The following is a 15,537-nucleotide window of genomic DNA, read 5'->3' on the forward strand; positions in this document are numbered from 1 at the left end:
AAAGGAGAGAGGGAGGCCCTACCATCATGCAATACTTAAATAAGTAAATAAACAAATAAATGAATGAATAAACAGCAAGCTTTCGGCCCATTCACAGATAATCAAACCATGGTCGGCAAACTCAACAGCCAACTCTAATCCCTTCTCCTTTGCCACCCCCACTACAGAGGCTGAGAGACGTTCTTGTGACCTAATTCTGCCAAGAGGATGTAAAGGGAAGTCTTCTGGAGGTTTCCTTGGAAATCTTTTGCTTTTCTGATAAAGGGGGCTAAATGGGACCAGTGCCTCTATGGCCTCCCTCTTCCTTTGTTGCCAGATGCGATGCCTTGAGCTACAGGAAATGTCTTGCAACCATGAAGTGACTGTGATGAGGACTAGAAGTAAATATTCTCACAACAGTAGAGCAGAAAGTGCCTGGGGTCTTAATGACACCAGCAAGCAGCTGAAGGAATGCAGAAGCCACCTACCTTTGGACAATCTTGTTATGTAAGAAATATAAATTCTTAATTATTTAAGTCACTAAGAGTTGGGTTTCTGTGACTTATTGCTGAGAGCACTACTGATTGATATACCCACGTTCATGGAAGTAATCGGAGAGCTTGGCACCTAGCAAACTGGTTTCCACCATGGCCAGTTCACACACACACTCCCCTTCCCCATTCACAGGTACAGAAAGGGCCCTGGTCTGAGATGAGCTCAGGTCAGGGATGCTATGTATCACATCCCAGTGGGCCCAGAATCACTCACTGCACCACATAGACGCCCAACCCCAGCTCTCAGCCAAGTGTATTTGTGCTGATCAAAATACATCAGGCAGGGGACTTCCCTGGTGGTGCAGTGGTTAAGAATCTGCCTGCTAGTGCAGGGGACATGGGTTCGATCCCTGGTCCGGGAAGATCCAACATGCTGTGGAGCAACTAAGCCCACAAGCCACAACTACTGAGCCCGCTCACCACAACTACTGAAGTCTGTGTGCCCCAGAGCCCATGCGCTGCAACTACTGAGCCCACATGCTGCAACTACTGAAGCCTGCACACCTAGAGCCCGTGCTCTGCAACAAGAGAAGCCACCACAATGAGAAGCCCATGCACCGCAACAAAGAGTAGCCCCCGTTTGCCGCAACTAGAGAAAGCACACACGCAGCAAAAGAGACCCAACGCAGCCAAAACTAAAAATATAATAAAATAAATTTAAAAGAACAAACATCAGGCAAAAAGCAAGAACAGCTGAATTAAAAACAGTCACATCTACTCTCACCTCATTTGCTATGATATGAAACAATGATTGTTAATGTTGTCTTGTCAAAAGATTATTAGCCTGGAAGAAAGGAAACCTGGGAAGGGACACCAGTGGAGGGAGGACAAGGGGGTGGGAAAGGGAGGGGAGATAGCATGCACAACAGTGGAAAAGCAGGCACCTTAGATTCGATGTCTGTGTGTCCTTGGACAAGTCACTTAACCTCTCTCAGCCTCAGTGTTCTTATCTGTAAAATGTAGATTCTAACAGTACCTATCTTACAAGGATGGTATGAGACTCATTCATGTGTTGATTCTTTCATTAATTTATTCAGATAACATGTGTTGAGGTCTTACTATGTACCAAGCACTGTCCTAAACACCAGGGATATAGTAGTGAGAAAAACAGTCAAGGTGTCTGTTCTCATAGAGCTTACATTTCAGTGGAGAAACACAGAAATGAATTAAAATAATGAAAAATTTTAAATCACATAATATCACTACAAAGCAGAAAATCAAAGTAGGATAAGGAGATAAAGAGTGAATTGGGGTGGGGAGGAAGTGTCTCTACTTTAGATGAGGTCAATAGGGAAAGCTTTTCTGAAGATCTGGCATCTGTCTTATGATTTGAATAATGAGAATACAAAGATCTGAGGAAGAGCATTCTGGTAGAGGGACTAACAGATGCAAAGGTCCTGAGGCTAGTATAGGTTTAGCATGTCTAAGAAACAGAAGGAAGGTGCTACAGTTAATGCTTTAAGATAGATGGTGGGGGGCGGGGGGTGGTGGTAATGAGGAGATGAGAAGAGGATGGAACTTTCAAAATCTCATCAAGCTCTACAGGATATGGTGAGGAGTGTGGATTTTTAAATGCAACAGGAAGCCGATGGCAGGTTTTAAGCTGGGGAGAATAGGATCTGATGTCAGTTTATTATCATTATAAAAGAAGTATATATGTTTTGTGGAAGATGAAATGCTAATTAGCAGAAATAAGAAAACCAAGACACTTCGTTCCTACCACCCAGGAACTACCACCATTAAACACTTTGGTGCATGTCCTTCCAGATCTTCATCTTATGTAACATCTAGGCATATTCCAATTTCCTCAAATGTCCCCAGAATACCACTTCTAGCTGGTTCGTGTAAACCAAAGTCCAATATAGGACCACACCTGACATCTGGTCATTACATCCTTTAAGGACATTTTCATCTAGCCCAGACCCCTGTCTTTTTTTTTTTTTCAGGACACTGACTTCTTAAAAAGACCAGACAGTGGTCCCTCAGAAAGCCCCCCTTTCTAGATAAGACTGGCTTACTTCCTCATGGTGGCATCTAACTTATTTTATTCTTTGTATTTCCTGTAAACTGGCATAAATCATTTTCTTGTGTGGTTATGGGATCAGTTTAATAACTATACAGTTAGGTACATTTATTTATCTCTTCTCAGCATTGAGCAACTTTCATTTGGATTTTTAATTAAGTTATGAAGTTTCATGACTCAAAGGACAAAACTGTATTAAAAGAAAATTTCTGCCTGCTATCCCATTCTCTTTTCCCCAAACTCTACAGATAACCTTTTTAAAAAGTTTCTTTTTTATCAATCCAATAGTTCCTCCTTCAATTTTTTACACAAAAAGCAGCACACTATACACATTGTGCACACTTTATTTAAGCACATGTTCTAGAGATGTCGCCAAATGAGCACAGAGACATTTCTTGCTTTTGTTTTGCTTTGTTTGGTTGCTTTTGTGGCTCCAGAATACTCCATTGGGTGCATGTATCAGCATTCGTACAACTAATCCTCTGGCCATTCGTGTGTTCAAATGTTCCCTCTGACCTCTCTGTGGAGAAGGAGCTACTGAAGGTCAGGACTGGAAGTAGGACATTTAGCTTGAAGGTCACCATGGCAGTCCAGGCAAGAGGTCATCCTGGCTCAGACCAGGATGAAGTTAGTGCAGTCATGGAGAGCTGAGCTCAGTCGGCACAAGTTTTAGAACTAGAGGCAGCTGTACTAAGCTGATGGAGAGAACGTGATATGTGATGTAAAGAGAGGGATTAAGGATAACCTCTGCCTTTTTCCTTTGAGCCAAAAGAATGTACAAACAGTTGAACCTTTACTTTAGTAAAGAACTTTAGTTCCTCTTGCAGATAATGAAAAAAATTCAATGATCAGTGTTTTCTACTATTCTGGATAGGTGGTCAGGAAAAGTCTCTCTGAGGAGGTGTGAATTAATAGAGACCTAAATAAAGGGAGGGAGCAAGCTCCCCGAGTATACAGGGACTGAGCATTCTACACAGAGGCTGTAGTCTGTACGACAGCTCTGGAGCAGGACAAACTTGAGTATTCCAGGTCCAGCAGGAAAGCCACTGAGGCTACAGCGCAGTGAGATGGATGGAGATAGGTAATGAAGTCAGGAAATGGGGCAGGACCAAGAACATTTCTGTTTCATAGGCAGTGGTAAGAAATTTGTATTTTATCCTGAGAGTAACAGAAATGCATTGGAGGGTTTTGAGATGGGTAATGACACAATGTTTTTCAAAGATCTCTCACGCTGCTATACAGAGAAAAGACCAGGGTGGAGGTGGTCGTGGGGTGGGGGGTGGGGGGAATGGAATCCTTGGAAGGTTATTGCAGTAGGATAGGGAGAGGTAATGGTGATTTAGCCTGTGGGAAGGGGTGTTAACTGGGGTATGGGTGAGAAGCAGTCAGATTCACTTACCCAAGCTAAACCGTATGTCTGTGTACCACTCAGCAGGGTATTCAGCACAGTAAACCAGATAGTAGCCTTGGAGGAGTCCATTTCCCATGCAGAAGACAAAGCCTCTGAAAAGGAATACAACTGGAAACGGCCTCCCTCTAGTGAGCAGTGAGTAAACAAATGTCCTAGGGTATATGGGGGAGAAAGGTCAGGATCCATTGTTTAAAAAAAAAAAAAATCAATCAATGAGGTGAAGCAACAGGCAATCACATCAAACCCATTTTTAAAAACCATTTCCCTTAAATGTATGCAATGAAAGAACATTATTATCTGGTTCTAGAGCAATCATTTAGGCTATTATTTGTCTTGTTTCATTAAAATAAATAGTAGCCACCATGCATTTCAAGCCACAACAGCCTTGAAAGGTAAATTTCATCCTTATAAATTAAGTTAATAAATTCAATCCTATAAACACAGGACTGGAGATCAGCTTTACATGGATCCAGAAGTGAAATCCAGATTATACTGGAAGAAAGATAAAGCCAGGCTTATCCCACGTAGCAGTGGAATGGAATTGTGATAGGAGTCGTTCAGACATATGTGGCTTTCCATATGTCTCTCTAATATGATTTCATTACTGATATTGTAGCATTCCCTAGAAAGTGGGCTGCAGAACCCCTTGAGAAAAGTGAGAGATTCCTTTAAATGCTAGGAACTATGAATCTAGAGGAATCTAGGAAGACGTTAAAAAATATAAATAATGTCAAAATTAAAATTTGCCCAAGATATAATGCTAAATACTAGACAGCAAACTATGTCCTGTTTTTGATTTTTCTTCTTTTATGGTGCAATATAACCATCATACAGGAAAGTTCATAAACCTATGTGAATAGTTTAATGAATTACTATCAAATAAACACCCATAAAGTCACTAACCCAAGTCAAGAAATGGAATATTGCCATCACCTGGAAGCCTCCTATGGGTCCCTCCTGTTCATAGTACCACCATTACCCCAGAGGTAACCACCATTCTGATTCCTGTAATAATCATTTCCTTTTGCTTCTTTACAATTTTACCTCATTTGTATGCATCCCTAAAAATATAGTTTATTTTGCTCATATTTAATTCCATATGAAAGGAAACTCATCATTATGTTTCTAAGACTTAATCATGTTGTTGTGGATGGCTATAGTTCATTTATTTTCATTGTTGTATATTATTGTCATGTATGAATATACTACATGTGCTTATGTATTTTACTTTGATGAATATTTGAGTTCCTTCCATAGTGTTCTACTTACTCAAAGATAATTTTCCCAACCCACACACATATGGTCGCCTTATTTTTGATAAAGGAGGCAAGAATATACAATGGAGAAAAGACAGTCTCTTCAATAAGTGGTGCTGGGAAAACTGGACAGCTACATGTAAAAGAATGGAATTAGAACACTCTCTAACACCACACACAAAAATAAATTCAAAATGGATTAAAGACCTAAATGTAAGGCCAGACACTATCAAATTCTTAGAGGAAAACATAGGCAGAACATTCTATGACATAAATCACAGAAAGATCCTTTTTGACCCACCTCCTAGAGAAATGGAAATAAAAAATAAATAAACAAATGCGACCTAATGAAACTTCAAAGCTTTTGCACAGCAAAGGAAACCATAAACAAGACCAAAAGACAACACTCAGAATGGAAATGAAGCAACTGACAAAGGATTAATCTCCAAATTTTACAAGCAGCTCATGCAGCTCAATATCAAAAAACAAACAACCCAATCCAAAAATGGGCAGAAGACCTAAACAGACATTTCTCCAAAGAAGATATACAGATTGCCAACAAACACATGAAAGGATGTTCAACATCACTAATCATTAGAGAAATGCAAGTCAAAACTACAATGAGGTATCACCTCACACCAGTTAGAATGGGCATGATCAGAAAATCTATAAACAACAAATGCTGGACTGGGTGTGGACAAAAGGGAACCCTCTTGCACTGTTGGTGGGAATGTAAATTGCTAAAGCCACTATGGAGAACAGTATGGAGGTTCCTTAAAGAACTAAAAATTGAACTACCATACGACCCAGCAATCCCACTACTCGGCATATACCCTGAGAAAACCATAATTCAAAGAGTCATGTACCACAATGTTCATTGCAGCACTATTTACAATAGCCCGGACATGGAATCAACCTAAGTGTCCATCGACAGATAAGTGGATAAAGGAGATGTGGCACATATGTACAATGGAATATTACTCAGCCATAAAAAGAAATGAAACTGAGTTATTTGTAGTGAGGTGGATGGACCTAGAGTCTGCCATACAGAGTGAAGTAGGTCAGAAAGAAAGAAATAAATACCATATGCTAACACACATATATGGAATCTAAAAAAAAAAAAAAAAAAAAAAAAAAGGTCATGGAGAACCTAGGGGCAAGATGGGAATAAAGACACAGACGTACTAGAGAATGGACTTGAGGATATGGGGAGGGGGAAGGGTAAGCTGGGACAAAGTGAACATATATACACTACCAAATGTAAAATAGATAGCTAGTGGGAAGCAGCCACATAGCACAGGGAGATCAGCTCCGTGCTTTGTGAACACCTAGAGGGGTGGGATAGGGAGGTGGGGGGAGGCACAAGAGGGAAGAGATACGGGGACATATGTATATGTATAACTGCTTCACTTTGTTATAAAGCAGAAACTAACACACCATTGTAAAGCAATTATACTACAATAAAGATGTTAAAAAACAAAAGCTAAGGAAGATTATAAACAGCTCATGCAGCTCAGTATTACAAAAACAAACAACCCAATCCAAACATGGTCCGAAGACCTAAATAGACATTTCTCCAAAGAAGACATACAGATGGCAAGAGGCATACGAAAAGCTGCTCAACGTCACTAATTATTAGAGAAATGCAAATCAAAATGACTATGAGGTATCACCTCACACCAGTTAGAATGGGCATCATCAGAAAATCTAAAAACACCCAATTCTAGAGAGGGTGTGGAGAAAAGGGAACCCTCTTGCACTGTTGGTGGGAATGTAAATTGATACAGCCACTATGGAGAACAGTATGAAGGTTCCTTAAAAAACTAAAAATAGGACTAACATATGATCCAGCAATCCCACTACTCGGCATATACCCACAGAAAACCATAATTCAAAAAGACACATGCACCCCAATGTTCATTGCAGCACTCTTTACAATAGCCAGGTCATGGAAACCACCTAAATGCCCATCGACCAACAAACAGATAAAGAAGACGTGGTAAATATATACAATGGAATATTACTCAGCCATAAACAGGAACGAAATTGGGTCATTTGTAGAGACATGGATGGACCTGAGACTGTCATACGGAGTGAAGTAAGTCAGAAAGAGAAAAACAAATACCGTATGCTAACTCATATATGTGTAATCCAGAAAAGTGGAACAGTTGAACTCGTTTGCAAGGCAGAAATAAAGACACAGATGCAGAGAACAAATGTATGGACACCACTGGGGAAAACGGGTGTGTGTGGGGGGTGTGTGGGATGAATTGGAAGTTTGGGATTGATACATATATACTAATATGGATAAAATAGATAACTAATAAGAACCTGCTGTGTAAAAAAAATAAATAAAATAAAATTCAAAAAAAGCTAAGGAGAAAAAAATAGATATATTGGACTTCATCAAAATTAAGAGCTTTTGTTCAGCAAAGAACCTTATTAAGAAAGTAAATTGACAACCTACAGAATGGGAGAAAATGTTTCCAAAGCAATATCTGATTATACTTTTATATCCAGATATATAAAGAACTACAACACAACAACAAAGACAAACAACTCAATTAAAAGGGCAACGGATTTGAATAGACATTACTCCGAAAAAGATAAACAAATGTTCAATAAGCACATGAAAGGATGCTCAACACCTTTAGAGATTAGGAAAATGTCAACCAAAACCATAATGATATACCACTTTAAGGCAACTAGGAGGGCTACAATTTAAACAAAAAAGAAAAGAACAAGTGTTGGTGAGGAGAAATTAGAACTATTATACATTGTTGGTGGGAATGTAAAATGGTGTAGCCACTTCAAAAAAAACAGCCTGACAGTGCCTCAGAAAGTTAAACAGAGTTACCATATGACCTAGAATTTCCACTCCTAGGTATCTACCCTAAATAAATGAAAATGTATGTTAACACATAACTTGTACACAAATGTTCATAGCAGCATTATTCATAGGAGCCAAAAAATAGAAACAATGTCCATCAACTGATGAATAAACAAAAATGTTATAAATCCATACTGATGGCATATTATTAAACTATAAACCACATGGATGAACCTTGAAAACAGTATCTTAGGTGAAAGAAGCTAGCACAAAAGCAACATATTTTATGATTCCATTTATATGAAATATCCAGAATAGGCAAGTCCTTAGAGACAGAAAGTAGATTGAAGGTTGGCAGGAGATGGGGAATTAAGGAACGGGGAGTGACTGTTACCAGGTACAGGACTTCCTTTTGGGGTGATGAAAATATTCTGGAATTAGATAGTGGTAATTATTGCACAATATTTTGGATATACTAAAAACCAGTGAATTGTACATTTAACATGGTGCATTTTATGATACGTGAGTTACATCTCCATTTTTTAGGTTAAGTAAGAGAAAATTCTGGCAGTGGAGCCCAGAGGTTAAATTGTAGGGCCTCTTCCACTTACCAGATGGATGACCCTGTCACTTAACTTCACTATGTCTGTTTCTTCCTCTGCTCATTTCATAGCATTGTAAAGATTAAGTGAATTAATATACTCAAAGTGCTTAGAACAGGATAAATAATAAAAGCTGATTAAATATGTTGTTTTTGTAAACATTATCTTTATTAGGTTGTTGTTGACATTACTCTTCTATTCAGGTACAGGATGTTCCTTTCCACATATTTGGGTCTTTTTTTGTGCATCCCTCAGTAGGTTTTACAGTTTTTTCATATATATTTTGCATATTTTTAATGTTTAAATCCAAGGATTTTTTAAAAGGGTTTTAAAAAGGTTTTATTCTTTTTTAAATTGTGTTACTGTAAATAGGATTTTCCATTTACATCTGTAATTGTTTTACATATACAAGAAGGCCTTTGATTTTTTAACATTAATTTTGTTCCCAGCCACATCCTGAACTCCCTTATTATTTATAATAGTTTTTCAGTATATTTTCCAGGTCTATCAGCATTTGCAAATAATGTTACACTCCTCTCTTTAAAAATAATCTGGAAGCATTTGTTCTTTGACCATGCTCTGGAATGACATAAATAGCACCAGAATTACCCATATTTAAATATTTGGCAGAAGCCCTTTGTGAAATCTACCTTGGACTGTATTATTGGGAGGAGGAGTTGTTAATATTATTGATCACATTTCTATTTCTCTCATGGTAATCGGTTTGTTTAGATTATCTATGCCTTCTGGGGCATCCTAACAAATTCTGGAAAATTTATATTTTCATGGAAAATCATGCATATTATTCAAGTTTTTGAATGCATCTGTAAAAAACTAAGATAGTATTTTATGACACTTTTAAACTTCAGTATATTTGCTTATTACTCCATCACCACAAGGATTCTACATACTGTCTTTTCATCGCCACAGATGTATGCCTACCCTCTTCCAACCCCTGGTAACCACTAATCTGTTATCCCTTTCCATAGTTTTATCATTTCAAGAATATTATGTAAATGGACTCATACACATGTAACCTTTGAAATCAGCTTTCTTCACTCAGGATATCTCTCTCGAGATTCATCCAAGCCCTAAGACATATTTGTTAGTGAAAAAAGAAAGCTGTAAAATAGTATCGAAAATTTGCCACCTTTTCATAATCAAGAAAGGGAAATAAGAATATATATACATATTTGCTTATTTTTATAAAAGCTTTATTGAGATAAAATTAACATACCTAAAATTCACCCTTTTAAAGTGCACAATTCAGTGTTTTTTAGTATATTCACAAAGGTGTGCAGCCATCACCACTATCTAATTCCAGAACATCTTCATTACCACAAAAAGAGACTCCATACCTAGTGGCAGTCAATCCCAATTTCCCCCACTCCCTAGCCCCTGGAAACCAGCAATCTATTGCTAATATCTGTCTGAAAGGATTAGCCTGTTCTGAATATTTCATATAAATGGAATCATATAATATGTGGTCTTTTGTGACTGACTTCTTTCATTTAGCATAATGTTTTCAAGGGTCACCCATGCTGTATCACTACTTAATTTCATTTTTATAGCCAAATAATAGTTAATTGTATGGATATATGACATTTTGTTTACCCATTTGTCAGCTGATAGAAATTTGGGTTGTTTCCACTTTTTTTTTTTAACATCTTTATCGGAGTATAATTGCTTTACAATGTTGTGTTACTTTCTGCTGTATAACAAAGTGAATCAGCTATATGTATACATATACCCCCATATCCCCTCCCTCTTGCATCTCCCTCCTACCCTCCCTATCCCACCCCTCTAGATGGTCACAAAGCACAGAGCTGATCTCCCTGTGCGATGCAGCAGCTTCCCACTAGCTATCTATTTTACATTTGGTAGTGGATATATGTCAGTGCTACTCTCTCACTTCGTCCCAGCTTACCTTTAGCCCTCCCGGTGTCCTCAAGTGCATTCTCTACATCTGCTTCTTTATTCCTGTCCTGCCCCTAAGTTCATCAGAATCTTTTTCTTTTTTTTTTTAGATTCCATATATATATGTGTTAGCATACAGTATTTGTTTTCTCTTTCTGACTTACTTCACTGTGTATGACACACTCTAGGTCCATCCACCTCACTACAAATAACTCAATTTCATTTCTTTTTTTTTTTTCTTTTTTGCGGTATGCGGGCCTCTCACTGTTGTGGCCTCTCCCGTTGCGGAGCACAGGCTCCGGACGCGCAGGCCCAGCGGCCATGGCTCACAGGCCCAGCCGCTCCGCGGCATATGGGATCCTCCCAGACCGGGGCACGAACCCGTATCCCCTGCATTGGCAGGCGGACTCTCAACCACTGCGCCACCAGGGAGGCCCCTCAATTTCATTTCTTTTTATGGTTGAGTAATATTCCATTGTATATATATATGTCACATCTTCTTTATCCATTCACTTGTCAATGGACACTTAGGTTGATTCCATGTCCTGGCTATTGTAAATAGTGCTGCAGTGAACATTGTGGTACATGTCTCTTTTTGAATTATGGTTTTCTCAGGGTATATGCCTAGTAGTGGAAATTTTTGATGATGGCCATTCTGACTGCTGTGAGGTGATACCTCATTGTAGTTGGGCTTATTTATTTTGGGTTTTTTTTTTTTTTTTTGCGGTACAAGGGCCTCTCACTGTTGTGGCCTCTTCCGTTGCATAGCACAGCCTCCGGACGTGCAGGCTCAGTGGCCATGGCTCACGGGCCCAGCCGCTCTGCAGCATGTGGGATCTTCCTGGACCAGGGCACGAACCCGTGTCTGCTGCATCGGCAGGCGGACTCTCAACCAATGCGCCACCAGGGAAGCCCCTCATTGTAGTTTTGATTTGCATTTCTCTAATGATTACTGATGTTGAGCATCCTTTCATGTGTTTCTTGGCAATCTGTATATCTTCTTTGGAGAAATTACTTTTTAGGTCTTCTGCCCATTTTCAGATTGTGTTGTCTGTTTTTTTGATATTAGGCTGCATGAGCTGCTTGTATATTTTGGAGATTAATCCTCTGTCAGTTGCTCCATTTGGAAATATCTTCTCCCATTCTGAGCGTTGTCGTTTCATCTTGTTTATGGTTTTCTTTGCTGTGCAAAAGCTTTGAAGTTTCATTAGGCCCCATTTGTTTATTTTTATTTCCATTTCTCTAGGAGGTGGGTCCAAAAGTATCTTGCTGTGATTTATGTCATAGAGTGTTATGCCTATGTTTACCTCTAAGAGTTTTATAGTGTCTGGCCTTACATTAAAGGTCTTTAATCCATTTTGAGTTTATTTTTGTCTATGGTGTTAGGAAGCGTTCTAATTTCATTCTTTTACATGTAGCTGTCCACTTTTCCCAGCACCACTTATTGAAGAGGCTGTCTTTTCTCCATTGTATATTCTTGCCTCCTTTATCAAAGATAAGGTGACCATATGTGCATGGGTTTATCTCTGGGCTTTCTATCCTGTTCCATTGATCTCTATTTCTATTGTTGTGCCAGGACCATACTGTCATGAATACTGTTGCTTTGTAGTATATTCTGAAGTCAGGGAGCCTGATTCTTCCAGCTCCGTTTTTTTCCCTCAAGACTGCTTTGGCTATTTGGGGACTTTTGTGTTTCCATACGAATTGTGAAATTTTTTGTTCTACTTCTGTGAAAAATGCCAGTGGTAGTTTGATAGGGATTGCATTGTATCTGTAGATTGCTTTGGGTAGTAATTTTCAAAATATTGATTCTTCTTCCAATCCAAGAACATGGTATATATCTCCATCAGTTTGTATCATTTTTAATTTCTTTCATCAGTGTCTTATAGTTTTCTGCATACATGTCTTTTGTCTCCTTAGGTAGGTTTATTCCTAGGTATTTTATTCTTTTGTTGCAATGATAAATGGGAATCTTTCCTTAATTTCTCTTTCAGATTTTTCGTCATTAGTGTATAGGAATGCAAGAGATTTCTGTGCATTAATTTTGTATCCTGCTACTTTACCAAATTCATTGACTAGCTCAAGTAGTTATCTGGTAGCATTTTTAGGATTCTCTATGTATAGTATCATGTCATCTGCAAACAGGGACAGTTTTACTTCTTTTCTGTTTTTTGTTTTTTTGTTTTTTTGTTTTTGCAGTATGTGGGCCTCTCACTGTTGTGGCCTCTCCCATTGTGGAGCACAGGTTCCAGACGCGCAGGCTCAGCAGCCATGGCTCATGGGCCTAGCCGCTCCGTGGCATGCGGGATCCTCCCGGACCGGGGCACGAACCCATGTCCCCTGCATCGACAGGCGGACTCTCAACCACTGCGCCACCAGGAAAGCCCAGTTTTACTTCTTTTCTGATTTGGATTCCTTTGATTTCTTTTTCTTCTCTGATTGCTGTGGCTAAAACTTCCAGAATTATGCTGAATAATAGTAGTGAGAGTGCGCAACCTTGTCTCGTTCCTGTTCTTAGAGGAAATGGTTTCAGTTTTTCACTGCTGAGAATGACATTGGCTGTGAGTTTGTCATATATGGCCTTTATGATGTTGAGGTATGTTCCCCCTATGCCTACTTTCTAGAGAGTTTTTATCATAAATGGGTGTTGAATTTTGTCGAAAACTTTTTCTGCATCTATTGAGATTATCATATGGTTTTTATCCTTCAATATGTCAATATGGTGTATCACATTGATGATTTGTGTATACTGAAGAATCCTTGCATTCCTGGGATAAACCCCACTTGATCATGGTGTATGATCCTTTTAACATGCTGTTGGATTCTGTTTGCTAATATTTTGTTGAGAATTGTTGCATCTATGTTCATCAGTGATATTAGCCTGTACTTTTCCTTTTTGGGACATCTTTGTCTGGTTTTGGTATCAGGGTGATGGTGGCCTCGTAGAATGAGTTTGGGAGTGTTCCTCCGTCTGCTAATTTTGCAAGAGTTTGAGAAGGATAGGTGTTAGCTCTTCTCTAAATGTTTGATAGAATTCTCCCATGAAGTCATCTCGTCCTGGGCTTTTGTTTTTTGAAAGATTTTTAATTACAGTTTCAATTTCAGTGCTTGTGATTGGTCTGTTTATATTTTGTATTTCTTCCTGGTTCAGTCTTGGAAGGTTGTGCTTTTCTAAGAATTTGTCCATTTCTTCCAGGTTGTCCATTTTATTGGCATATAGTTGCTTGTAGTCATCTCTCATGATCCTTTTATTTCTGCAGTGTCAGTTGTTACTCCTCCTTTTTCCTTTCTAATTCTATTGATTTGAGTCTTTTTTTTTTTGATGAGTCTGGCTAATGGTTTATCAATTTTGTTTATCTTCTCAAAGAACCAGCTTTTAGTTTTATTGATCTTTGTTACTGTTTCCTTCATTTCTTTTTCATTTATTTCTGATCTGATGTTTATGATTTCTTTCCTTCTGCTTATTTTGGGGTTTTTTTGTTCTTCTTCTCTAATCTCTTTAGGTGTAAGATTAGGTTGTTTATTTGAGATGTTTCTTGTTCCTTGAGGTAGGATTGTATTGCTATAAAGTTCCCACTTAGAATTCCTTTTGCTACATCCCATTGGTTTTGGGCCATTGTGCTTTCATTGTCATTTGTTTCTAGGTATTTTTTGATTTCCTCTTTGATTTTTTCAGTGATTTCTTAGTTATTTAGTAGTGTATTGTTTAGGCTTCATGTGTGTGTGTGTGGGGGGGGTTTTTTTACAGTTTTTTTCCTGTAATTGATATCTAGTGTCAAAGCGTTGTGGTCGGAAAAGATACTTGATATGATTTCAATTTTCTTAAATTTACCAAGGCTTGATTTGTGACCCTAGACATGACCTATCCTGGAGAATGTTCCATAAGCACCTGAGAAGAAAGTGTATTCTGTTGTTTTGGGGTGGAATGTCCTATAAATAACAATTAAGTCCATCTTGTCTAATGTGTCATTTAAAGCTTGTGTTTCCTTATGTATTTTCACTGTGGATGATCTGTTCATTGGTAAAAGTGGGGTATTAAAGCTCCCTACTATTATTGTGTTACTGTCGATTTGCCTTTTATGGCTGTTAGCGTTTGCCTTATGTATTGAGGTGCTCTATGTTGGGTACATAAATGTTTACAATTGTTATATCTTCTTGGATTGGTCCCTTTATCATTATGTAGTGTCCTTTCTTGTTTCTTGTAACATTCTTTATTTTAAAGTCTATTTTATCTGATATGAGAATTACTACTCCAGCTTTTTTTAATTTCCATTTGCATGGAATATCTTTTTTCCATCCCCTCACTTTCAGTCTGTATGTGTCCCTAAGTCTGAAGTGGGTCTCTTGTAGACAGAGACAGCATACATACAGTCTTGTTTTTGTATCCATTCAGCCAGTCTATGTCTCTTGGCAGGAGCATTTAATCCATTTATATTTAAGGTAACTATCGATCGATATATATGTTCCTATTATCATTTTCTTAATTGTTTTGGGTTCGTTTCTGTATGTCTTCTGTATGTCTCTTGTGTTTCGTGCCTAGAGAAGTTCCTTTAGCATTTGTTGTAAAACAGGTTTGGTGGTGCTGATTTCTCTTAACTTTTGCTTGTCTGTAAAGTTTTTAATTTCTGCATTGAATCTGAATGAGATCCATGCTGGGTAATCTTGGTTGAAGGTTTTTCCCTTTCCTCACTTTAAATACGTCCTGCCACTCCCTTCTGGCTTGCAGAGTTTCTGCTGAAAGATCAGTTGTTAATCTTATGGGGTTCTTTTGTATGTTATTTGTTGCTTTCCCCTTGCTGATTTTATTTTTTTTTCTTTGTATTTAATTTTTGATAGTTTGATTAATATGTGTCTTGGCATGTTTCTCCTTGAATTTATTCTGTACGGGAGTCTCTGAACTTCCTGGACTTGATTGACTATTTCCTTTCCCATGTTAGGGGAGTTTTCAAGTATAATCTCTTCCAA

The 15,537-nt window shown here is 38.3% G+C and overlaps 1 protein-coding gene across 1 annotated transcript in view; it reads right to left on the reverse strand.

The window, feature by feature from the left end:
- Positions 1 to 15,537, reverse strand: part of SRD5A2 (steroid 5 alpha-reductase 2) — a 53,668-nt gene that overhangs the window by 5,943 nt on the left and 32,188 nt on the right. The window contains exon 2 of the mRNA XM_060117846.1: positions 3,956 to 4,119. Coding sequence (XP_059973829.1) covers positions 3,956 to 4,119 — 164 coding nt within the window. The remainder of the gene's footprint in view (positions 1 to 3,955; positions 4,120 to 15,537) is intronic.

The sequence above is a fragment of the Mesoplodon densirostris genome, chromosome 14 (genome assembly GCF_025265405.1).
Source record: "Mesoplodon densirostris isolate mMesDen1 chromosome 14, mMesDen1 primary haplotype, whole genome shotgun sequence".
Lineage (NCBI taxonomy): Eukaryota > Metazoa > Chordata > Mammalia > Artiodactyla > Ziphiidae > Mesoplodon > Mesoplodon densirostris.